This window comes from Harpia harpyja, chromosome 8 (assembly GCF_026419915.1).
Source record: "Harpia harpyja isolate bHarHar1 chromosome 8, bHarHar1 primary haplotype, whole genome shotgun sequence".
Taxonomy (NCBI): Eukaryota; Metazoa; Chordata; class Aves; order Accipitriformes; family Accipitridae; genus Harpia; species Harpia harpyja.
Genome location: NC_068947.1, coordinates 51,361,563 through 51,387,576, shown reverse-complemented (window position 1 = coordinate 51,387,576; position 26,014 = coordinate 51,361,563). Strand labels below are relative to the sequence as shown.

Genomic DNA, 26,014 nt, shown 5'->3' with positions numbered 1-26,014 from the left:
ATTGGGGTGCACGTCTAGATTGTGCGTGCACTTAAGCAATTTGGGATAGTAAATAGCAAAGAGTTTTTGAGTTCTTTTAAATTGTTTTCCTTTTAGGAGAGGTATTTGTTGTGCTTTGTTAGATGGTGAAGAGGTTTAGGACTACTTTGAGAGCATTAGCCTTACGTGCCTTTTTGCAATGAGGAAACAATCCTCACTTTGCTGTCACTCCTTGGGTGAAGACGATGGAGCTGTGGTTTGCCCTCCTGTTGGCGCAGGGCCTCACCACCCTTGCCTGGTTTTCTCTGCTTTGCCTGTGCTGCACTTTCCCCATTTTTTGAACTTCTGTACAATTAGGTTAAATTTCCCTACGCACTTTCTGCACGGCATTATGGTTTACTCAGTCTTGCATTCTTCCTGCAGTTTCATACGGCTTGAACTTCCTCTGTGTGCAAGCTAGTTTTTTATTTTTCCTATGTTTAGCCCAATCCTGGACTGTGATTCCAGTATGTTTGAAGGGCCTGGGTGGCCATACTCCTCGGGCAGCAGCACAGGCGTCTGGTTCACTGGCTCGAGCAACATAGATGGCAAGGTTTAAGAACCTGCAAGCAGGAGATGCATGGATACTTAATAGTAAAACAGAGGCTGATCGCACAGGTCGGGTATCAGAGCACAGTCAGAAAAGCAGGACCAGGGAGGAGGATTTGCAGTAGGCAGAGGGGAAAGGATTGGAGTGCCAGAAATTTCCTGCGTGTTGGTATGGTTTATGCATTTACTGTGTCAGTCTCTCGGTAATGTACAGAACCAGCCAGCATCACAGCGGAAAATAGTGGCTGGTGTGCCAGAGGGCAGTGACAGTCGCAGCCGTATATGAGAACACTTATCATGAGGCTGGCATGCAGTAAAAGACAAGACCTGAAAGAAATATTTGGAAAATTATTGACTTGTCTTTTATTAGCTTTTGTATTCATAATGAAACACTTGATTTTCTCTTTTTATGAGAGCTGTACCAAAAAAACCATGAGACAAGCTATCATTTTGTAAACAGCAGTTACTGTATTTTAAAAGGTGTTGTTCTGTCTCAGGTCAGAGCTGCAAATACTGCTCCATAACCAACATTTTTCCTTTACATTTCCTCTCTCTAATTTGTAATTTAAAAAATAAGTAAGAAGGCATTCCTAATTGATTGTAGTCATACTGATAACTGAAATCTTTTATGAGAGGAAGTAGAACTAATCTCTAGGAAAACGTAGTTAACTTCAGACATTACAAGACCTGATCCTGAAAGGTGGTGAAAACTCCCAAATTAGATTAAACCAGATGTAATTTAGGAGTTATGACTTAGCAAGATGGTATCTCTTAGAGTGCAAAAGATACGAGATATATGATACTTTCTGTTGATTCTTTATGTGAGCCTGAGGAACTCATGATATTCTACCTACAGTAAACATACTGTTTTCCTATGGAGATACAGCCAGGGCAAGCTCCCATCCTACCGGAGTGTCTAATCCTGACTCGAAGCATATCCCACATAAGTAACGGGAACTCAGCAGATGTTTGGCAGAACAAGGAATCGAACGCTGCTGCCTTCAGAAGGATACTCGTCTCATCTGATAATTGCTTTTGATCCTTGTTCTTAGGAACATCCAATGAATAAACAACAATCGAGATTGGGCCCAGTGTTAAGTCATTGTATTTCTGGGACATCAAGATATTGTATCTTTTAACCACAGGACTTTTTGTTGATGAGGTTATGGTATCTTCTTTTGAAAAAGACCCAACCAATGAACCAACTGATCAATCAAGTCCTGTAATCTTAAGTATGGGTTAATATTTTACTGTTACTTGTTTAATTTGCTGTGGTGGTTGTTACTAGTGCTGTGCACAGTAATTCTGAATTTTTTGTTGTTTTCTCCCTTTTTTATGTATATTTGTGGGAATTCAGCGGTGTGGGTCGAAACTGGGGCTGGGCTTCTGCTGGCAGCAGCATCCTCGCTGAATTTGGTACTCTGCATATGGAATTTGTCCACCTCAGCTATTTGACAGGGGACCCTGTATACTACAACAAGGTAGGTGTCAAATTCAGGTTGTTATCATACAAGTGTCTTTTATACTGTTTCATCATAAATTGTATTAAAGGGGAAGTACTTTCTATATTGAATTCTATTTGCATTCTTGGTAGCAGGTAAATTTTTCATACTTGTATTTCTGTTACCAAGTAGGTGACTTTTTCAAGCAGAAATTTATGATAACACAAGTTTTCTTATTTGTTTCAGCATACATTTAAAAATCAGAATTTTTAAACATGTGTATGTGAGCAGTTGTTTAAAAACAAAACCAAAAATGTACTAATCTGCAGGAAGCCTTCAAGAAAGCTTCTGTGTTCAGATTAAGAAAATTTACCACTAAAAAAAAGGAAAAAGAAAAAAGATTAGATTTAACTGTGTGCAGAGAGCAGATGAATGTTGTTAGTGGTGATCCTGATTCTTGATTTTAATTTAGGTCATGCACATTCGGAAGTTACTTCAAAAAATGGATCGTCCTAATGGACTTTATCCAAATTATTTGAATCCAAGAACAGGCCGGTGGGGTCAGCGTGAGTATTCTTATTTTATTCATTCCTAATTAAAGCTCTACTTCTTACTTTGTTGCTGAGTTGGAGATCAGAAAAATTATTTTGTAGGGTACGAACAGCAATGCTTGAAAACATGCAACATAGAAGGATTACTTAGACTTGAGATCTCGTGAAACCAATTTTTGCCTGTCACTCTCTCTGAAGTCACGCAGCTCGGTTTGCGTGGTACTTTCTGAAAGCAGCTTCCTACCAAATCTGATGCCTATCTTTACTTTTATCAGTCAAAAAAATCTTCAGTAATAAAGAATGAGGCTAAAAATAGTTTCCTCATTTTGATTTTGTTCCTGGTTTTGTTCTGCAAACCATCTGGTAAGTAGATTACTGTAAGGTAACGTAGAAGTAATGCATGTTTATATTGGTTAAATTTGAGGTCCTTCACCTAGTGTTAGGGACTGACATTTACAAACATCATTATTCTACTTAGTGGCATGTGAAACGGCATGATGAACCTCCCTATAGATCCTCCTGGTATCAATGTGTGTCTCATTTAAAAAAAAAAAAAAAAAAAAGGCTTTGGTTGGAATGAAAATTTAAAAAATTGTTTTTATTGCTGACAATGTAAGTGGAGAGATAAAACATGAAGGCAGAGGCACAAATATGATTCCTTTTCTTGAAGCGGTTCTTCCAAGAAAAGTTGAGTAGTTTACTGCTTTCATAGCGGGTGTGATAAGAGAACCTCTTTCTTCAAGGTTTCTGTTTCTGTTTCTTTTATGAAGGCAGGTTTATCTAGGAAAAACAAGCAAGATGATCTATTTCTGTCCTGTTTGACATCATTGACAGGTTTTGGGGATTTCAGTGGTTGGCTGTAAATATCCAGCAGAACATGTTCTGGCTTGCAAACTGAGAATTTGCTTCTGACTTTGAGTTGGTATATGAGGGAAATGAACGCAGCTGTCACTGCAGTGACTGTGAAAAGAGTTGTCTAATCCCATCGTTAAGGCCAAAATTCTCTCCAAAGTGTCTAATATCTTTGAGTGAATAGTGATACCTTCTGAGACGGACACATGGATTGATGAGATAAATTCTTCAGGCAAATTTAGGTTTAACGATGCATTCAGAAAAAAGAAAGTGAGGAAATACAACTATGTACCTATTATTTACATTGTTGTTCTGAAATAATTTTTTCTATTGCTTTTTTCTATTCCCAACCAATTGCTCCTGCTACTTCTATCAAAAGAAGTCTAATGTGGCATATCACCAGGATTCTTTAGGGGCTTTTTGTCAGCTGTAATAATAATGCTTAGAATTAGCAGCTCTTGGGAAGAAAATAATCCTGGTCACTGAGAATAAACATACAGTGAAACCTTTTACTTTACAGAAGTCTGATGGAGCTCAAACATAATACTTAAATGAATTTTGAAAGATGGGACTAAAGTTTATGATTACAGGCAGAGACTTAAGTTCTTAGGATAAAAAGAAATAACAACTTTCTAGAGCCTTTAATTTTTCTGTGCTGCTCATTAGTCACAAACTCATTTCCTGGAATTTGGTGCTTTGTTTTGGGGGGTGCGGTTTGAGCAAATAAGCTTCCAAATGCAGATACAGGTGGTCTGGTAGTGTTTTTAAGATTTCCCCAATGCAACAAGCATTTGTAAACCTATCGTGAAAAGTTTTGTGGGGATAAGATAGCAAGAATTCTTAATTCTGTTTTTCCTTCCACAAACCGGGATGGAACATTGAGAAACCGTCTTTGTTGTATCCCTGAAAGATCACTCTTCAGTGCATCTATTTGCAGAAATATAAGAAGTTGCAGTAAAGGTGCATATGCACTGAAACACTGGACATATGAGCTGGAACAGCTGAGGCTTAGACAGGAATTTTTCTTCTGATTCTCCTGCAGAGATTGTGTCCTGCACTGCAGAAGTCAGTTAAGTAAGGGTGATGCCTTCACGCACTACCTCTCAGTTCACTAGAGGACTCGTGTCAGAGTCCACGATACTGCCACTGACTTGAGTCACATAGTGGGTATTAAGGGCGGGCAAGGCTTGTATGTCTTCCTCAGAAGGTAATTTCAAAGAGCATTGTGTTTGGCTTGTTATATACCTCAGTACTGGAAAGACTGAGACAATGGAAAGAGTACCAAAGCATAACTTTTCTTTTTTCAGCTTCTGGGAAAGCTGCCCTTTTCGTCTTTGCTGTGACCTTTAGTTTGATGCGTCTTATCTTGTACAAAGTACTTTCTTCAGATAGTTTCTGAGAATTATTTCAGAACTCTTTATTTGCCTAGATACATGTAACTCTTGACTCTGACCTTTCTGGGTTTTCTTTTCTTTTTTTTTCTTCCTTTTAATATTTTTTTTTTTTCCTCCTCAGACTTTTTTGGCTCAATTTTAGTTAGGTTTTCTGTTGATCTGTACAGTGTTACACCCAAGTCATGAGGGGTGTGAAAGAGGTAAATTAAATCTACATAAATACATACATAAATACACTGTTGAAGAAATATGGGATTTAGCTGCAATATAGCATCATTCTAGTGGTGGGTTAAATTTCTGTTTCTATAGCCGTCAGTCCAGCGGTGGCTATATTCTAGTGGTGGGTGCCTTTATTCAAAGTAATAAAAATATCAGTGATGTATGCATAGCAGTCAGACTAGTTAATGTTATTACTATCAGTTGATTATCCAGAGAGTATTAAACAAAATATATAATGGAAGAATTCATTTAGGTTAAGATTTTTCAGTAGTTATGTTTTGTCTTTACCTTTTAATTTACTTTTTTAAAAGAAAAAATATATATGATTTGAATAGAAGAAAAGGGATACACTTCTGTGTTGGTTTTCTGTTTAATTTTGTTCTAGTGGGCTGATAGGTAAACTTGAATACTTAAAGACAATTCTTGTTGCAAGACAGATTTGTGGAAGAAAAGAGAAGCCTCAAACATTTTTCTGTGGCTTTGGTGTGGCCCCGTGGGACTGTAAGCTGGATGTATCTCTACTTGCAACAAGAATTTTGCAGAAAATTCTTGATACAGTATTTTGACACCTTCTCAGAGGTATTTGCACAAGGAGCCTAGGCACATCCTCATTTTGTGATTTTAACCAAACCAACCCACAAGGATTGCATCTACTTTATTTGACTTGCAATCCCAAGTATTAAATGTTAGTGTGAGCAACTAATGTGCCATTGAAGTACCCCATTCAGAAATCTTTCCTTCCTTTTTTCTCTTTGCTCCAGAGATGTGTGCAGTGATTTATGCTGCCATATAAGTAACTTCTTAGCACATGTAAGGTCTCACAACATACTGCCTTTCTTTTTTTGAATCTCAGATTTTGCAGAATCTAAATGTCATGTTGTCCGTCAGAACTTTTTATGAACTGGATATAATTCACAAATATGAAGCTTATCTCAGCTGCTGGTGTTAGGAAATGAGAGTAATAAAATTCAGTGCCTGGTGTTATGGAAGGGGAAGGTGATATTTGTTTGCAGAGTCATTAAGCCAGCTGATTTTTACCTACTCTCATTTTCTCCTAAGTTTAACTCACTCATACTCACAGGTACCAAGACATGTCCAAGTTGTCTGGACTCAAAGAAAAAGGGACACTGCTATCCAGCCCTCTTCGCATACCTAGGGTTCTTGAATGATGATGATGAGCTAGTTTTTGGACAGATCTTTCAGGCCTTCTAGGGATCAGCAATTGTCATGGGGTTTTCCTATGCCTCAGAATATTTCTGTCTGTAGCCTCCATAGATCTTAGGCCACGTTGCTGTGCGTTGTCTGTTTTTCCTCATTTAAATGTGTGCTTAATGTATGTATGTGGTCTGTTCTCTTCTTAGGTTAGAGGAAGGGGAATGGTGTATGTAATCTGCTGCAACCGTGTCGCCGTCCTTCTGATGTTGGGATGCGGGTCTGATGAGTCATTTCTGCTGTGGTTTGATTTATCAGAGTGCAGGCCTTTTGATCTCAATATAAACAGTGTGTTCTGCAGTTTCACTGCTGGGGAATGATGTTCTGGGGACAGTGCCCTGTGACATACAGACCGTCCTTTTCGCTCATTGTTCTGCTGCTTCTGCTGGTGCTTACACAGACAAGCGTTTTCATTCAAACCAGTCAGTGTTTCTGTTACAAATACCTAAAGAGGTGTAATCAGTAAAGTAACTTAACAGTCAATTAGTAATTATGATTTCATCAGGAAGGACATGACCATGGCTTCCAGGTTCTTAACAAGTTGGAGAGATGAGTAGAGTCATATAGTGTGAGATAAATCTAATCTATAGCCCTGTCTTTGTAATGTTTACATTTTTAGGAATGTAAATTTCCATGTGCATTTAATGCATTTTACGTAGCACTCGAAGAAGGATTTTGGTGACAGATTACCTTCTTTCTTTTTCCACCTGCCTCGTGAAGCAGCAGCAGCCAGGGTCGGGAGCCGCAGAAGGCAGGGCTGCACAGGGACTACCGTTCCATCCCATCACTTCTTTCCATTTGAATGCCATAAAATCCAGTCCTAAAAACTGCCGCGTGAATGGCCTACTGGTCACTGCTAAATCTCCATGCTTTCCAGTGGAAATGCTTTGTAATACAGCTGTACATGACTTTGTTATACCCAGGAGGAGGAAAATGATGTCATGTGTGGGCTAAATATTTGTGTTTGAGATTGTAATGCACAGGTATTATTACAGCATGAGTGGCACGACAGCTTTTTAATGGGTTCAGCTCAGGATTTGTCAGCTCACTGGGGCTTTTGCTAGAAGGCAGAGCTATAATGCCCACAGGAATGTTGACAGATTCAGTTTTTACTTACGGACTAAGGTGATGGTCCAGTAGGAGCAAGTGATTTACAATACTTTGGCCTTGGGGTTTCAGTTTCTGTAAGCCTGAAAGGAAAATAGCTGGCAAGAAGCATATTCTAACCTCTCGCATTAACCTCCAGTTAACTTTGTTAGCTTTTCGTTTCACTTGGTGAGTGGTTTGTTTGATGTAAGCATCAGAACTTTGAATTTAGATTCTTTTCAAAAACAGTGACAGTGCTTTCTAAAGAAGCCTGCTAAGCAGATATAACAACTAGAATCTTGATTAAAAGTGAGAGATTTCAGAATTATGGAAATTAATTCGTACTGAAGAAAAATTACTTTTAAAAAATGAAAAAATGTTGAGAAAATTTAATTCTAATTTGCATTTGCAAACAGGTTAGGTGAGAATACTAACTAGAACAGCAATAACAAAGAAAATGCCAATCTGTGTGTTACTGCCAGCTCAGGACATGGCGCTCGTGTTTGCACGTTTCTGTAAATTGCGCATTCTTCTTTTCTACTTTTCAATACCGAAAACAAATTATTGCATTTCATCTGGTTCCAACATCTCTTGCAAGTAATAATGTTACTGAAGGGGAACTCAAATTGCTCTGGCTTCACATCTCACTTCCTGCAGCTGGCCTACCTATAGAGATACCTGCGTTGGTTATGTAAGGAAGTTGCGTCAGTTTAACTAAAATTGGGTTTTAGACTATATATGGCTTCCATATGCAAGAAAATAAGCAGAGATATCTGTTCTATGTTAGCCTTCTGTGTTTATTGCACCTTAGTGATATGTGAGCACGGTAACAACTTACTGTAAAGTAAGCTAGTGTGTGAATTTACGGTGCATGAGCTGAGTATTACTATTAGGAGTGTAACAGCAGATACTGAAATTACCATTACTGAATGCTGATGTGATTCAGACTGCAGTCTATTCTACAGTGCTTTGTTTGTGTCTCCTTACCAAAAACAAGCCCCTTTAGTCAGATTTGCAAGTGGACTAAGTTAAAAGCCCAGTGCGGGGTACTCTGTCAGCACGTTGACAAGGACTCGCCAGCAATGTGACATCGGTCCGTATATACGTATTTAATGCACTAAATTTAAATGCTGTCTTTCACGTACAAAGCGATGACTATCCTCAAAAGACAAATAAGAGAATTCCCACAGGTATTTAGCCTGCTTCGTTACACACACTGCCTTAGCACCTTTTGGTGATGCTCTCACGTCCTTGCGGTTCCCTGCATCTCTTACTGCACAGTAAGTAGAGGCACAGCCAAGGTGGCTGAATGGGAGAAACTTATCTCCTCTGTTTCCCAGTTGTTTGTGCTGTAGACTAGCCTTTAAATAAACCAAAGCAAATGCCTTTGTGGATGTGCGTATTTCAGTTTCGTCAGGTGGTCTTTCATTTTCAACAATAAATGCCTAAATTAAACCAAACCAAGCACTTTTAATTTTAAAATACTATTTAGAGAAGGCTTCTGAGAATTTAATTAAATTGGATTAGATTTACACTTCCGTTAAAATGCTGCAATTTTCACATGTAGGAAAATCAATAAAAAAACTTTAAATTACTTTCATTAAATCATTGCAAATACTGGGTGAATATTCCTCAGTTTTTATGCCTGCCTGTACAGCAGCTCACCAGCTTGTCCACCTTGAAGTTTGCTAATGAATTCCACATACGCACATGCACCCGGGATTAAATTCACTGGGAAAAACACACACACAGAGGCGTTTCCAGTTGTTGGCACGTAAACCCAGGGCCCTGTGACCCACTGTCTTTTGTCCAGCCGCTGCCACCCGGACCTACCGGCCCCAGTGACCTGCAGCACCTTTCTCCAGTTGCTGGCAGTCTGACCTTGCAACATGCATCCCAGTTGCTCCAGTTACTGGCACCCAGACCTCTCTTGCATACCAGACTCTCTGGGTGCTGGTACCTAGACCTGCAGGCTCTGCGACCCATGGGCTCTTCTCCAGCTGCTGATGTTTACGCCTTGCAGCACTCACACATAGGATAGTGAATGGGATTACATGCAGAAAATAAAGGATTTAATAAGGAGATAAGGGAGACTGCTGGTAGGGAGAGTGGCTCTCTTGAATGCAAACTTTCAAAGGTGCTGCAGAGATTGATAAATAAATCACTATTCGGATTTCTGTTATTGGGACTTTCATTGTTAAAATTAAGCAAGAAACCCTTTCAGTCTTTACATCTACCTCTGGGAGATTAAAACCCTTGCAGATTGCAAGGTGTGAAGTGAATAATACTGAAGAATGAAGTGGTCTTTCAAAAGATTAAAGAAATATTGCAGATAAATATTTCAGATAAAAATATAATTGTAGCATAAATTAACAGCTCGATAGTCTAGTTATGGATAGTGAGAAGGATGCTAGTACTGGAAAATTCCTGTCTTTGCCAGCTGAAGCTGCTAGTGTTCTCCTTTAACTATGAAGGTACTTTGCATTTTCTCCCCCCAGCCCTTACATTGTTTATTTACTAGATGCCTTATTCAGCAGAAGTAGTCTCTTAAATTATATCTGTTAATACCCCTACATGCTCTATACAGCGCTAAGAAACCAGCAACGCCAAGAGTCGTGAAAAATCGAATTGTGAAATGTCATGTCAAGTTCTGGCAAAACATCCATAAACTAAAAGGAAGTGAAGGGAATTGTGTCAAGTAAGCCTGTATTTTCCAAAAAGTATTTTACAAAACTCTTCAGATAATTACCTTCCATTTGGACTTGTGGATAATAGTTTCTAATGCTTTAATTCTTGGGTGAGTATTTTCCCCCTTCGGCATAAGGAAAATATTTTTCTTTCTCTTAAATAGAAATGGTGCAGGATTAAAATAATTCATTTTATCTGTTGTAGAAGCACTTGTAGAAGTAGCTCCCAACCTGACTTCATCTTTGCACATTTATTTGATTTAGCAAGTAAATTTCTTCTTTGATTTGTGGTTGGAATGTCAGTTATAGAACTGGAGATATGTGTTCTATGTAATGGTTAGTTTGGAGACTGATGCAAGCATTTATTTTTATTTCAAATCTGCTTTCAGTTGAGTACATTATGAACAAATAAAAATACAACATGATTTCTAGACTTCCAGCAGTAGGCATGCATGTACCAGTTGCAGATGAGGAGGTGGGGGTGGTTCTCTGCTGTTTAATTTTCTTTGCTATCTTGGCGGATGTCCTTAATTTTTCTCTCCAAAATATTCTGTCTTGTTCTGTATTTAGGAATATGCATGTGTTTTGAATAGAAAATAATCAGTGTAATCTCTGCTGGGGAATTCCCCTTGCCCTTTTGCTTTACAATGATGTACAAATGTAATTAACTGTGTTCCAAGAAAAGGCTGCATTCAAATTTGTTTATTCATTAGAAGCCAAGAGCAAATTAATCTGTTAAAACTTTGTTTTAATGAAATACAGCAGAGCTGTGCGTTACAGGGAATATGCTTTTATAAGTCTACAAGGTTAAGATGTTTTGCTGGTCTGTTGAGCAAGATGCTGATAAAGCTGAACAAATAAAAGCTTTGTTTAGTGTGTTAAATATTCTAGTGTTATTGGAAGGTTAAATATGTATATGAATTATGCGTTTGAAAAGGAGTTTCTATAAATAATTCCTAAAGAAACAATTTGGATATGGTATAACTGGGTTTTGAAAGTGCTTGCGTACATTGCTGTGGAAAGAGATTAATATTTTATTCTGCTGTATCACCAAACTGTACTTTTAGAGCATGATCTTGGTGGGGAGTGCAGCTGAATTTGAAATCTATCTAGAATTTGAAATCTGTCCCGCAACAGCTATAACATTTATTTTCTTTACTGTGAATTCAGTAAATTAATCTGTATTAACAGAGTCCGACATGTCTTAGGGTACGGCTTGATATTCTTGAGATCAAATTGCTGGCTTTGAAGACAGCTAACTTAAAAGGACTGGGGAGTAAAAAGGTATCCTTTGACATGTGCTCTGTGAGTTTTTAAAGTTTGAGCTCCTGTGGAATCTCGTTATTTCTTTACTAATTGATTTTTGGACTAGGATCTCTATATACCTAAACTGTATTTTTTGAACCATTCTTGATTTATTCATTTCTTGTCAAAGGGAAGCCTATCAAAGTCCAATTACAAACTTGTTACAGCCTTAATACAGTTACTTGTTTTTATTTTATTCCTTCTGTATCACTTGTTGGAGGCTGTGCACCTAGCTGTTTATATTGATGTTGTTCTCTAGACCACTAATAGATCGGGCGACACATCACAGTCCATTTCTTTACATCCTGACTTCAGTATGTGAGACTTTGTATTCTGAGTTATGTGTGGAGGTGTACCTTCCACTGGTCCCATGAGAAACATTTACAATTTGGCGACATTGAGGGGAGAGGGGCTATGGTTTGGTTCAGTGGACGTTGAATGTGTCTTCCCGATGGGTTCTTTTAATCATAAAGTTCCATGGGGAGCTGGACTGTCCTGTAGCAGCAAGGTAAAATCCCATCTCATCTTGGAGATCTACGTGAAGACATAGCTGATCTTTGATTGCAGATCATGCTGTAGCACTTTTTGGCCTATATGGTCAAAAATAAGAGAAGGATGGTGATGAATGCAGTCCAAACGTAGGGTGTGGTAGCTCAGTCTCAGTCACAGAGCATGGACTGAGTAAGTCTTAAGAACCAGCACAGTTTCCTAGTACCTACAGAATGACCAAAACTTCGGCTAGCTGTGTCTGCAATTTCAGGGGTCTGTCATAAGAAGAAAAATAAGAGATACATAGACACAAGTCTAGGAGAAAGAAACACGCAGAGTAGCCTGGATTTATATTGCGTGTGGTGTAATCTGTGAGTACATCAAAAACAGGGAGAGTCTTTCATTGCTGCTTTGAATCTCTTTTGACTGTCAGCATTCATGTATTATATATACAAGCACATACATATGTAAGTATGTAAACTGCTATTGTCTTGATCCAACTGGAAGGGAGAGGGCAAAGTTGTCGACAGTGGTTTTGCCAGCTAATTTTGCATAGATGGATGTTGGGCTAGATTTAATCTAATAAAGGTTTTCTCTCTCCCATTTTCTTGTTATTAATCTGTAAGAGGAGAGTTGAGATCTTATAGGAAGACTAAGGTGAATACACTCAAGGTTGTAATGACCTTAAGAGCTTGTCAGTCCCTTTATGTAGAAACCCTTATTCAAAAGGGACTCTGGGTTGTGTGCACATACCTACAGCAGTATTGTTTGTAGCAGATGATGTTACCACCCCTTAGCTGTTTTTCACAGCCACCTTGTCAGGTAAAAAAAAAGTCATCAGAGGTAAACATGTGCCTGGCTTCCCATCAATCCACTGCAAATTCCAGCAGCTTAGTTAAAGCTGCCAGCGCAGGTGGGATTTACACTGACTCCAAACTTGGGAGAGGCAGGTGTGCTTCATTCCATTGGCTCTGTTGGTGAGTGTCATAATCTGGAAAAGACAATTTCAGGTGATAAAGGGCCACTTTTCAGTGAAAGCACCAATATAAAGGTTTAATGTGTTTAATTTTTGCACATGGACTCGATGTATTTAGTTTATTGGTCTTTAAGTCATGAACATGTCTTCTGAGAGATGACCTAACTCCTTCCAGAATTATAAATACTAGCTGGAATGTTTTGAAGTTTCAGCGAAGTTTGAATACAAAAAGGAAAATATTTGTTCCAGCTGTGAATTCCTGAGTGTGAAAGGAGAGCCTGTAGTAAGATACCAAATTAGGATACTCCTTTGACTTTGCAGAATCATAAACTACATTCAATTTGAAGATGCATTTTGGTTCTAACAATATGAGTTACCTAACTGTATGTATTAGTTGGGCTAGTTGTACTTGCTGGTCTGTTTCAAATTATTTCTATTGTCTTTGCACGCACTTGAATTGTGCAAGTTTGAGAATTTCAATCTTTAGTTTGATAATCACTACAGTTCTAGGAAGTCATTTTGCTTAATTTTATTATACAGGAAACTGGTAGCACTTACAATTAAGGTTGCTCAACGCTTTCCATTAAGTGATTGTGTTTTCAGTTTCTTGTAGCTGCCAAACTTCAACTCTTCCAACTGGAATATTCTGTCTGCCTCAAGCTGTTTTGTTGGGTTTTTTAAACAGCTTTGACAAAAATGCTTCACCCATTTCTAAAGGAAGCTAGAGGTGGAATGTGATTCTACCCGGATTAAAGTTAGTTTTTGCGAAGCGTGCGGTTAAGAAACTTGAGAACCATCATGTTTTGGATATGAAATACTGTGGGAATTATTTGTTTCAGGACTGCTTGAGGAAAAAAACATCCATATTTTTCCAAGCCTTTGAAAAATATTCACGTCTACTTTCTCCATATGGATTATTTAGAGTTCAGCTGCTACGTTCTCTAGAGCTGGGCGCGTGAGCAGGCGTGATTGTGCATCCCCGGGCTGGGAGGAGCTGAGCTAGGTTTTTCTTGTTGCTTGAATCTGTTGTGGCACCAGACGGTAGAATGGGAAGCAATGTCTGTTCAGCTATCTCCTAACTTATAAATGCTTGGCTTTGCAACCTTATCTATTCTTTGAATGTAGTTCTGTTATGTGACAACCTGCATGTTTTCAGAAAAATTCTCATGCTGGTAACGTGTTCCTTAGTGATAAATGATTCATAGCTGACTAAAAATTGCACCTCCACCTCCTTTTATCAGGGCTGCCTCTGCTGCAGTTAATTTACAAGTGTTTGCACTTTTAAGCCTTCCACTATGGCTTATGGCATCCTTAGGTTGAATTTCCACTGTGAATTGCAGCAGCTGCAATTTCCAGGGCCTCAGCTTTTTGGATTAAAGGATTAGAAAGGGAGCTTGCACCTATTTAGAGCAGCTGAGGGGCACTAAGCCCAACTACATGAAGTAAAGATTGAACTGAAATTTAATCAGAGCCACTCTGAAGACAAACAGAAAAACAATTCCTTACAAGTTTCCTACACGAAGAAAGAGGGCTCCTGCAGTGTAAGGCCAGTTGGTACCCAGAACAACTAATGGTGATGGGGTGTATGGATTTCTTAATGAAAGTTAATATTAGCTTAATGACTTTGCTACTCCCTCCTGGTCACTTATCTTTTCCACTCTTGAACTCCTTCCCTGACATACTGCAATAGCACTTTGTCAAAGTAGCGTTCGTGATCCTTAAGGAAAAATCAGCCTCCCTTTTTACTACTTTGTTCTTTTGTTGCAAAGCAGTTCTGTACTACTACCCTTTTGGTTGAAATGAATCAGTAGTTTGTTCATCTTGGTGCTTCCAGTCTATTTGGTATAGCACTGTAGGCAGGTTTAAGTTAGTTTCCCTTTACTGTAGAGTCATAACTAACAATTCCAGTTTTAAGACTTGAGTTTCTTTAACATATTGCCAAATTTCTGATTCTTTGCTTGGTTGTTTTCTAGCTGTCTGTACTTAAAAATATAAAATCAGTGTCGTAGTTGCAAATTCATGAATTAAAAATACTAGCAGCATAGTTGATCCTCATCTCCTCCTGCTTGTGCTTATGTACTACTAGAATGTTATCTCACTGTACTGCTTTTCAGCATGGCAGCCTGTGCACGCTAAGCATACTTCTGCTGCGCATTTTATTTCATCTTTTCCATCCCGTGTGCAGTAAATGATGCGTAAGCTTTATGGACGCAACGGGAGGATGGGAGGACGTGCCCTGGGGTCAGGAAGAGGCAGTGGCTCGCTACCCGTCTGCTCATGGGTAACATGAAGCCTCACCCTCAGGTGTTGGGACCGCAGCATCAGTTGTGGCACGAAGTGCTACTTTTAAAGCAATGCCTGGCTTCTTTCTTTATTCCTGCTCGTTGCCAAGAAGTGACAATTGAACAATTAAGGTACAAAGCAGAGAGGGTTTAGCAAATCATGAACTGTTTTTAATTTGCCTCATTAAGCTGCTGTTAACTACTTAAAGCCATCTGCTTAAAAATAATTTACACATCTTAAGTTTGCTCTAGAGAGCAGGTAGACCTTCATTAGAGGAGGTTTTGTTATTAATGTTATCTTTAGGGGGCTATCAGTTGTTGTGGAAAATATTTTATTGCTCACAGAACCAAACTTTCCCTGTAAACCAAAGGAAGTGGCACGTGTTTGTAACGCGCAGTCTGCTGCCATAACCGTATTCTTGGGAACCAGTGCTGTTTGTTTAGAAACTGGCTTGCTGTGGAGGACGTTATTTACAGCCATTAGGTAGATCTGAGTACGAGAAAGGAGAATGAGCTATGTGAATGCCTAGTATCCCTATTATCTACTACCATCGCAAAAAATTAGTCCTGGAGAGGAAGAACAGCTGGATCTGTCACAGTGCCTCAGCTGTAATTGAGGAGGGGCAACCCTGCTGCCTACGCTCTGAAGAGCTAGCTGAGGAAAAAAGAAGTTTATTTGTCTCCCCAGATTTGTAAAGAAACAATTTCACTTACAGAGAACAAATCACCAGAGAGCCACAGACTCTCCCTCCTATCTCAAGCTGAGATTGATTGTCATTTCAGTTAGATAGCATGTATGCTTCTTTCTGACCTGCTAGGTATTTCTGTGGTTTGCTGTGGAATAATTGTCTTGCTGCTTGTCAGAGGAGACTGTTTCAGCAGCGAGCTAATGGATTGCTGATACGAATAAGATCATTTGGAGTGAAACTAGCTTTAGAAATATTAGATAATGATGGTGTGACAATTGAAAAGAAGGTCCTCCGCTCAGTCTGTGGGATAGAGGTGGATGTGATTTTTGGAATATTAGCTGAGACACAATATTTGACTAAATATAGATCTTCTTTTAGCAACAAATTAAAAACTCATTAAAATATTGCTGTGAAATGGTTTTTTTCAACTGCATACTGTTTATTAAGAAGAAAAATGCCAATATTTAACAGGATGTACATCTTTTGAAGTATCTGAGCAAAAATGTTGCCATTAACTGTAAATGTTATTGTCTTTCTATTAAGATTTTATTCGGCTCTTTCTGGCAAGGAGGAAGCCTACGAACAGACTGACTGCATGGGTTTGCACACAACGTACTTTCAAGTGTGTGACAAACCAGAAAAAATACAGGGCTTTTTGCAATTGTAATTGGTTGCAATAGTTGAAGGTAGTCTTTGCAACTGCAGCTACTATGTCTTTTAGTTTAAAATAAGACTTTCCAAGGAACTCTTGACTGGAATCCTTTTATGTTTGCCCAGTCATCTGGGCCTACATTTGAAAAAACAGGGAATGAAGAAAATATCTTAATTTGTCTTGATTGGAAGGAATGAATGTTCTAAAAATGTATACATGTCATTGAAGAGAATATGTGGCTTCTGTCATATTTGATATGCCCTCATACTTCTGTTCTCTTTGCTATATTTGTCTTAATCTGGAAAGAATTTTACTTCAGGATTTCACTGTGAAATACTTCTTCACAGTAAAAACCTTTAAATGACATAGATCTAATTAAATAATTCTTGTAGATCAAGTATGTTAAAAATTAAGTCCATTTTTAAATTTGCAAAATACTTATAAACATTTTAAACATAAAACCTTCACAGCCGTCTACTGAAGAGTACCCAGTGCCAAGATGCTATTGTAAATTCAGTTATTCAAATGAGGAGTTGTTCCTTTTTAGTACTCTGGCTTGACATGCAAGGTTAGGGCGGATTGAAAAACTTCAAAATATTTTATGTGCAAACATTTTTATGAGCAAAACATTTTGAGTTGAACTGAGTTAAATCTCTGAATCCATCTGAGCTGTAGCTCAAATAGCAGGAGAGAGTGATAACCACCGTGGACCTTCTGATAAGTTTGGCTAGGGAGCTTTGTTTATAGGAGAGAATGATATGTGATGGCCCAAATCTACAGTTTTCACCAGCTATATATTTGCTAAGGAATCTTGAAAAATGTTTCTTTAGCATTTCCACTCTAGGTGAGAGCAAGTTGTCAGTGTCCCGCAATCTGTCACAAAAAGTGTTTTAATTTTCAGTCATTTCTAATTGTAGTCCTTACACAAAATGCAGCCAATTCTGCTTTAGCAACACCTTCTGACACTAGCAGAAGACCTGAAGAAGATCTTAACAGGGTGCAGTTAATGCAGCTGTAGAAGTTGGAAAACTTGCTGTGCTTAAACCTCAGTTCAGCTGCTGCGGTGGCCTCCTTTTCACTTCCACCCTCTTTCGGCTATTTTTTGCAGATGCGGGGAGGGGTTAGGGAAATAGAGAGAGCTGTATCCCAGTGCAGTCAGCTCCCTTGAAATACTGCTTCCCTTCTGCGTGAAAGATACCTGGGTGATGTCTTACCATGTGTGACCACCAAAAATATTTCATCTGTCCCTTTCCTGCTACTGAAGAGAAGGAACAGAATCAGTTTGCCCTTTCTGACAGGTCTGTTGTCTGGTCCAGCTGTGAAAGGCATCAGCTGGGGAGTGGAGGAGCCCATGGTTTAATGAGAGAGGAGCCTTGAAAACTCCTAGTAGTTGAGAATTGGAGTGAGGTATAAAAACGGGAATAAAGAAAACACCGCTGCTGGGAGCAGCAAGGCCCTCAGAAGCCCTTAGCCTTACCGTGGTTGCTTCTCACTTGCCGAGTGGGAGGAGGATCTGTGTCTGAGAGGCTTGTAGAGCTCTGTGCTCTGAACGCATGAAGAAGGTGCAAAAAAGGCTGTCTAGAGGATGGCTCTGAGTCCTGTGTGTCCCGCTGCTACTGGTTCCTGCGTTCCCTGTGCTTTCACCTAAGACGAGAAGCAATGTGGAGGAGGATAAGAGCTGCTGACAGGAGGGAAAGACAGTTCTCAAATGACTGCCTGAAGAAGTAGACGTGAAACGGGGAGTGTTTCTGATATAATTGACCTCGGAAACTCACCTGGAATGTGGATTTCTCTGTTCAGGAAATAAACCTTTTCCACTCGTCTTCCTGCTCTTTCCCGCCCCGAACCCAGCTGGAGCTGCTTCAAGATGAACCGTGCTGAGGGTTCAGCAACCCTGTCCTGGTTGGGGACTAAGTCCATCTGTGACAGAAATCTGGCAGAGGAGCAGCGCTGACTCAAGTGACAGAGCTCAGCCGGGGAAGAGGCAAAAGCTTAACACAAGTCGTTTTAAACCCTGTTTCTTGTGAAGATGGCCCCTGAGTAGTGCTGACATGAGTCGTAACTTGGAAGTCTTGGGATGGTTGGTTTATTTGTTTTCTGAAAACCACAGGCCCTTAGTTCTTGTGTCTGCTTGAGAACGTAATTGTGCATTGCAGGAGTAATTTCTAGCCCTTGCATTTGTGGAAGAAAGTGACTCGTGACCTGAATGCCCTCTTACAGCTCAGAGCTTGAAAGCTTATGAAAACTCATCGTTTGTGGTTAAATCACTGAGTAGCTGGGTGTCAAAAGGCTGTCTAGGAGATACTGAGCTAGAAGAGAAGGGCGTGAAGTAATTTGCTCCAAATTCACAACCTGAAAACAAACGGGAAAGCTACAGGTTTTCCACCCGCTCCTTCCTTTGTTTAGAAATCCATTGGTAAGTAGCAGAGGAGTCAGGAGGCAGCTAGAAGAGTTAGGATAGAAGCATCTACCAGCTCCAACCTCCTACTCACATCTTCAGAGACAAGCAGACGTGCTAGGGCAGGACGGTGCTTGGAGGAAAAGAGCAGAAGGAGAGCTCCAACCTCTCTTTTACACCTTTATCCCAGAAAGACTGTGAATAATAGCACTTTTTTGAGGTACTTTGGAGAAGGAAGTATCGTATCTTTTCTTTTTTTCACCTGGCAAAAGGGAACTTGCATGACTATAACAACAGCCATGCTTAGGGCAGTGAATTTCTGGCATTGTCACAAAGTTGGTCTTAAGCGTTTCCTTTGCCCAGCTTCAGCAGACTAAGACTGTTCTGGTGCCAGCGTTTTGGGAGCTGTAACATTGGGAAAGAAAAGGTTATGTGCTGTTCTGGTTGGAGTCACTTATTAAATCTCATAGAGTGTACTGCTTTTTGAATGAAGGGTGTACTGAGGGAGTGCTTGCCGGGGTTGGAACAGGAGCTCCGAGGCTGAGTCAGACCATCAGTAGGCTTTTTGTGGGGATGTATGATAGTTTACCCAAAGAGAAACGTAGGCAGTTCTCATGTGGTCTGTCAGCACAGAATAGCGATGACTCTACTTGTGAAAGGCAACCTCTGCAAGAAAAAAAAAAAAAAAAGCAGGTGACAAAAAAGAAATCTGCGTGTTCGGAGGTTGAGTTTTTGTGGTGGTGGATTCTAATAGTCAAGCAGCTTTACTTACCCTGTAGCACATGGCGTGGCTCTGCACGGCTGCTCAGGCATGGTAGAACAGAGCAGGGCTTATGTTGTACACTGCAAAGGCAATTTGCCTCCCTTTTGACTGAAATAATTTTAAAGAAGAACATTGACTTTGAGAAATTCGTTAGTCTGTTAAGTAGCTACCTTGTTGGAAATAAAAATCTCCTGGAAAGATTGGGTTCTCTGTAGTTCATGGCAGTTCATAGCCAGCCACGTGACCTGGTTGCATCCTGGATACAGAGATCTTACGGGTTTTTTATGTATACCTTTCTACATATATTAAAAAAAAAAAATTAAAGAAAACCCCCAAACCCTAGCAGCTAAACAATTAGGTTCTATGGAATGAAGTAAAAACAGGTTAAATTACATTTTTGATATGAGGGATAGCCTCTGCAGAATGACGAATAGTGAACACATACAGCAGGTTCCACGCCTATGAAGTTTGGAGGGGATAGGGGGTACAATGCAGCTTTGTCCTGCTAAACAGGCTTAAAATATTGATAATTCTACAACAGTAGACCTTAAAAACGTAAGTTTATATTTTGAATAAATTTAAGGTGCTCTTATATAACAACTTCAACTTTTTTTTTTTTTTTCCTCTTTCCCTCCTACAGATCACACATCCGTGGGCGGGCTGGGAGACAGTTTTTATGAATATTTATTGAAAGCCTGGCTTATGTCAGACAAGATGGACACGGAGGCAAGGAAAATGTACGACGATGCAATTGAGGTGATTATAATTCATTGAGTTTTCCAATACGGTGGAACTTAAAAACCATCTTTAATTCTTAAAAAAAAAAAAAAAAAACCAACAAACAAACAAAGAAAATCCCATAGGACTTGTTTTGATTATATAAGTTTTAAGAAATCAAGTGATGAATAATACCAGCTTTCTCTCTGAGTAGTTTAAAAAGTATTGTGGAATACATCTGATGCAGATTATTGTGCTAAAAATAATCAGCTTGTCCAAAATGGTATAATGTAAAAGCCTAAGCTATAGTTCATGAGAAAGAGATCTAACAACCCTAAGATGTGTGCAGAATGACCAAGTCACTTTTCTCCAGTGTTCAGAATCATTCTAGGAGTTGAAGTCCTCAATTGTTTTATTCTTTAAATTATTTTCTAAGACATTCAGATGTTATATTCCATATTTATCTTGTAAAATGTAGTTCATACCTATTCCTTGCTCTATGGTTCTTTTGTGGTATGGTCTTGCTCCCTCTCACAGATGAAGAGCACAGGGCAGTACTGCGGGATGGTTCACTGGGGTTTGGGGTGGGGGCCTTTTTGTGGTGGCTCTGAGCTTTTTGTGCTGCCCAGCTCTTACTTTCTTAGTTTCCCTATACACAGGCATCTTCTTTCATCAGGCTCACTTGTGGCCATATATGCCAACACACCTATGCTACAGTTAAGACACGTAGAGGGTAACTAAGGTGGTTTTATCAATTTAGCTGTGGTACCAAGAGCAGCAGGAACTGTGTAGTCTTGTCCAAGGGCGGATATGTGTTTGGTGCCTAGCTTGTTCCATGCTCTGTGCATGCCGTGTTTCTTTCTACACAAACTTTTAAAACTTAGTTTTAGTGCAGTCAGTCTCCTAAAGCAAAATGCCTGTTCTTGGAGTTCTCAAAATTCACCTTTTAAAAGATATATAGTGAAAGTTCTAGTCCAAAATTGCTTTGAAGCTGTAATATGTCTTACCCCTGACCTGAATTTGATTACATTTGGCTTTCAGCTACTTGAACTTTTTCCTTTCCTACATTGTTTAAAAGGGTGTATCTGCATCATGTAGCTGGTTGCTAACAAAGGTATGATAGGCATTCTCTCCTGAAGGAGAAATGCATTATTTTCTTTAGTCTCACAATATAAAACAGATTTTGAATTACTTCTTAAGCTTTTTTCCCAAGTAGTTTCAAGTGTCTTCAGTATGGAGACAAGAACATAATGGTTCTTCTAATATGTCATCACCTGATTTCTTCTCAGTGTTCTCTTCTTCATCCAGCCAAGAGCTGTGTTTGCACTCTTAACCTTTGCCTCGCACTGTCATCCACTTTCCAGTTGGTTTTACTCTGAAATTGATTATAGTCTTTTTGATTTACTGCTTTCCTACTACTGTGATTTACATTCCTGATTCCTCGATGTGTGACCTTATACTTATCTCTGTTAAAACACAATTGTTCAGGCAAAACCCATTTTGTCACCTATTCTGAATGATTTTACGGGACTGACTTTTCCTTTATCACTATCTATAGCTCCATCAATTTTTGTGTCATCTGCAATTTTTCTTAGCATTTGTTTCTTGCTGATCATTGGTAGAAATGCTGCCTAGCATTGAATAAAAGTATCTTTGCAGAATCTTCATGGGATGATTTTTCACAATTTTTTGTTTTACTTTGTTCTAGCAAGCCAACTTTTAATCCACTTCATATGTGCTGCCTTGAATTTGTTTGGGACTAATATTTTGTACAATACCAAGGAAATTCCTGAAATTCCTAATATACCTAATATCAGCATGCACTTGTCAAGCAAACATTTATTTTTGAAACCACATCATTCATTGTATATGATTGTTCTATTAGCCTTTTAAAATACTGTTAAAGCATCAGCTATTTCCCAGTCCTCTTGAACTTCCTTGGCTTTCCAGGGTTTGTTAAAGTCAACATTAGTAGTTCAAAACACTGGTTGAGTACTTTTAATAGTCTAACATACAGTTTATTGGGTCCTGTGGGTTTAAAAATGTTTAGCAGTTGATGTTTAACATCCATTGGGGTTACTGTTGAAATATTTTATTCTGATTCCTAAACTGTGAGCACTTCAAAATTAGAGGAAATAAACTTTCCCTTTCATCCTCTTCACTGTAAGCCCAGTCTTGCAAACATTTTGTATGGGCAAATCCCTGCCTCTGAATGGAGACACAGCAAAGCAGATTTGGGACCAGATGAAAACACACTGTGGATAGGAGGGAGAAAGAGCTGAGCTGCTCCTGCTTCGTGTGTGGTATGACCTGTAGTGCAAGCATCGGGTGGTTTCGTCTGGCCTTCTCTCAGCTAAACCCACCCGGGTACATTTGAATCGGCATGAACCATACTGATTTATGCATTGTGGAACATCCTTCTGGTTCAGGTTTGTGTTTATCGCAGGTCCTACTTGACATTGAATGACGTGGGCAAAGAGTCAGTGAGTAGGATTTGTTTTACATAATTGCAACTTGAGGTTTTATTTAAAATCTTAAAATATTTTTAAGAGCACATTCCCTTACCATTCTTTTGTTGTTGCCCATAACATAGGTCTTCCTCCATAGCTGACAATTCTTACTCCTTTTTTTTTTTTAATTTTTTCCAAAACTTGGAGCAAAAGCTCTCTGCATCATTTATGCAAGCAGAAGGGGAAGGGTGTAAAATACATTCTTCCCACTCATAGCACGGAGTTGGAAATGTTCTCAGCACCCACCAGTCTAAAAGAAGGTCTCTGTCCAGCCACGCTTCACTCCCTTAGCTTATTACGGGGGGGAGAGTGGAAGATAGACAGCCATACCCTCACTCTCGAGTCTTGCAGTAGGCTGTGATATCCCATTCCCTGGAGGTATTAAGAGGAATAAAGATGACAGCATCTGTTCTTCAGATGTCATGACCTCCAATCCATGGCATATGAAGCCTTACCCAGGTCACCACATACTTCGTAACAAGAGTATGGACAAGTTCTGTATCCATGACCTCTCCGTGCTATATAACATTAGTGCAGTCTTCCACTGTAAAGGACACTTCATTTCAACATCCTAGTACGTAGATTCACAGCTGTGATAAAAACTGAAATTGTGAAACTTGTTGAGAATTTTTTGTGGTGATAAATATTGAGTATGGGCCTCTTAACTTTGCTTTCAATGTTGTCATGCGGATCTCCCAGCTAGTCTGGTTTGAAGTGTCTTTTCTCCTTCTCAAATCGGCTGGAGGATAGGGAATCTTCCTTTTGATCTGTTGTCTTGAGTAGCCTAACCTGTTAGGCTCACAAATTTGATCCTCTCTCTTTTCTTGTTGCACAACACTAGATAGCTAAAAGAATGATTCAGCAGTGTGTTTGACTATTGCAACATAGCAAGTACTGCTGCAAGACAGCTCAGAAAATGCTATTTTTTGTAGTCATAAAAATCACAGAAAGCGTGAACATCAGATAGAGCATTCTGTTTTCACATTTCGGTCTATTGTTTCGGGCATTTCACAAACTAAGGCAGCTTCTTCCATCAGTTAATCTCTCAGTTGATGTAAACTAAGTCTTTTCTTTGGGAGCTTAAGTACACATGTCCGCTCTAGTGCATGTATACTCCTCATGGTCCAGCTGGATGTCATTGCTTCACGGTACCTGTCGGAGTGCTCTGTAGCCCCAGGTGTCCAGCCCAGGATACAAATGTCACATCTGTCCCAACCCCAGCAATGCCCAGCTGTTCCTTGTTAATTACTGTAAATATTAATTGTCCTTTTTATACAGTCAGCAAGCCATGGGTTGTTGAATGATAAAGTATTTTGAGAGGGTTACATTTATTTTCATTTTGGCGATGCTTCTTTTGTGACTCTTAAGATGTAACTTAATTATTAAAGTAGCTGACAACTTGATGTTCAGATTTCAAAAACTACCCCTTACACAAGACAGTGATGTTCAAGTTCAGAAGATGTGTTCTCTGTTTGGAAGAGGGGCACAGTGCACCTAGATGATGTTCTTCAGTCAAACCCTGAAAGCAAGCAGCTCATGGAGAAGTGTATAAATTTGGCCTTTGTTGGCTCTCCTGGTGCCAACGACAGTCATTTCGTCCCCCCTGGAAATGCTCCTGCAAGCATTTACTCCTCAACAGTTATGAAATTACAAAAAGATACAATTCTAAAGGGAATTTTGCAGAACATTTGGAAAAAACTGTTTTCCTCCAGGAAATAAATAATCCAAACCCTTTTAAGCCTTCATGCTCTTCACAGTAAAAGTGGCTTTCCTTTAAAGGGGACTCCTCAACTTTTATGTGCCATATGGTCAAAAAAATCCTATAATCATCAGCATGTCAGTTTTGTCACAGGCTAGGATAATTGAATCAACAGAGTTGATGCTACAGATCTTAGTATCTTCTTCAGTGGCAGAATTTTCAGCAGATCCAATCTTTCCTATACCAGTACTTGCAGAACCAATGAGGCTTGTACAGTTAACCACATCAGGCTCCCTAGCAGCAGAAGCCACAGTATCATGCCAGTCCTCGATGCCAGTTTGCATGATTGTTGGACAACCACTCTGGCAGCCGTCAGAGACTTATTAGTTTCTGCTCCGTCAGTTATTTCTGCGTTCTTCTCGCTGGATCCTGCCTTAAGCACAAACTTCAGATCTGCCGGTGGCATTAGCGAAGAAGATAACCCAACAGGAATGCAGACCAGCACTGTGCTTTCATCACCTTCAGAACACACAGGCTCAATAGAGGGCAGTGGAGAAATTTCACCATCCAAATGATGGCTCAGTCCACAGGGCAAGTAAGGAGCAGGACCCTACTGACAGTAACGAAGTCTTCTCCCTGTAGTCCACTCCACTGGCTTTTGGTGAGTGCATTCACCTTGGCCCTGTGGGGACTGCCAGCTCTTCACTGGCTGCATGGCTGAGGTGTAGATTCACATCACTATAACCATTCAGAAAAGTTGCTGCAAGCACTTGCAGCATCTCAGGTCAAGAACATACTCAGAAAACCATACAGAAATACATGCATATTCAGAAACACAACTCTTTCAGATTGCTGTTTATATTATTGTCTTCCTCAGATGAGGCTCCTAATCCTACAAATTCTGCCTTTTCTAACTGTAATTTCAATCATTTTGTTTTTAGAAAAGTTTTTTATTGAAGGAAACTTTGGAAGGCTGTCAGGTGTTATTTCAGTACCTGGATGGAGGACTTCCATGCTACCAAATATTGCTGGGTTCAATACAGCTGCTTTAACAGTGCTGTATCACTTAAGCATCAGCTTAAAAAAAAAAAAAAAAAAAAAATTAAATACCCACTCCAGTCACAGAAGAGCTTGAAGCTTTTTGTTTGTCCATTTTGTTGAAAACAAAAGACAGTCTCCCTTTTTTATTTGGAGGGGAAAGCTATTTCACTGTCCACTTTAAAACCTGAATGACAAGTTGCAAGCTGATTAATCTATGTATTTATTGCTTGAATCTGTATTGTAGCGAACTGCATAGTTTGCACTGTGTAGATAGCAAGGAGACAGCTGTGTGCAGCAGACATGACCTCCACATCCACGATAACCGCTTTGGTTATATGCAGGATCCTCTCCCTATGTCTTCTCAGTATATCTAGTTTTAGTGCAGAATACAGTTGTGGACATCTGAGGTGTAATTTGTTGTAGGTACCAGAAAAGTAACGGAGAGGGGTAGTAATTCACTTCTGTAATAGATCTTGTGGATGG

The 26,014-nt window shown here is 39.4% G+C and overlaps 1 protein-coding gene across 2 annotated transcripts in view; it reads left to right on the top strand.

The window, feature by feature from the left end:
- Positions 1-26,014, top strand: part of MAN1A2 (mannosidase alpha class 1A member 2) — a 147,713-nt gene that overhangs the window by 96,336 nt on the left and 25,363 nt on the right. For both annotated transcript variants that reach the window (XM_052794200.1, XM_052794201.1), the window contains exons 7-9: positions 1,925-2,048; positions 2,482-2,575; positions 20,205-20,320. In XM_052794200.1, the coding sequence (XP_052650160.1) occupies positions 1,925-2,048; positions 2,482-2,575; positions 20,205-20,320 (334 nt within the window). The remainder of the gene's footprint in view (positions 1-1,924; positions 2,049-2,481; positions 2,576-20,204; positions 20,321-26,014) is intronic.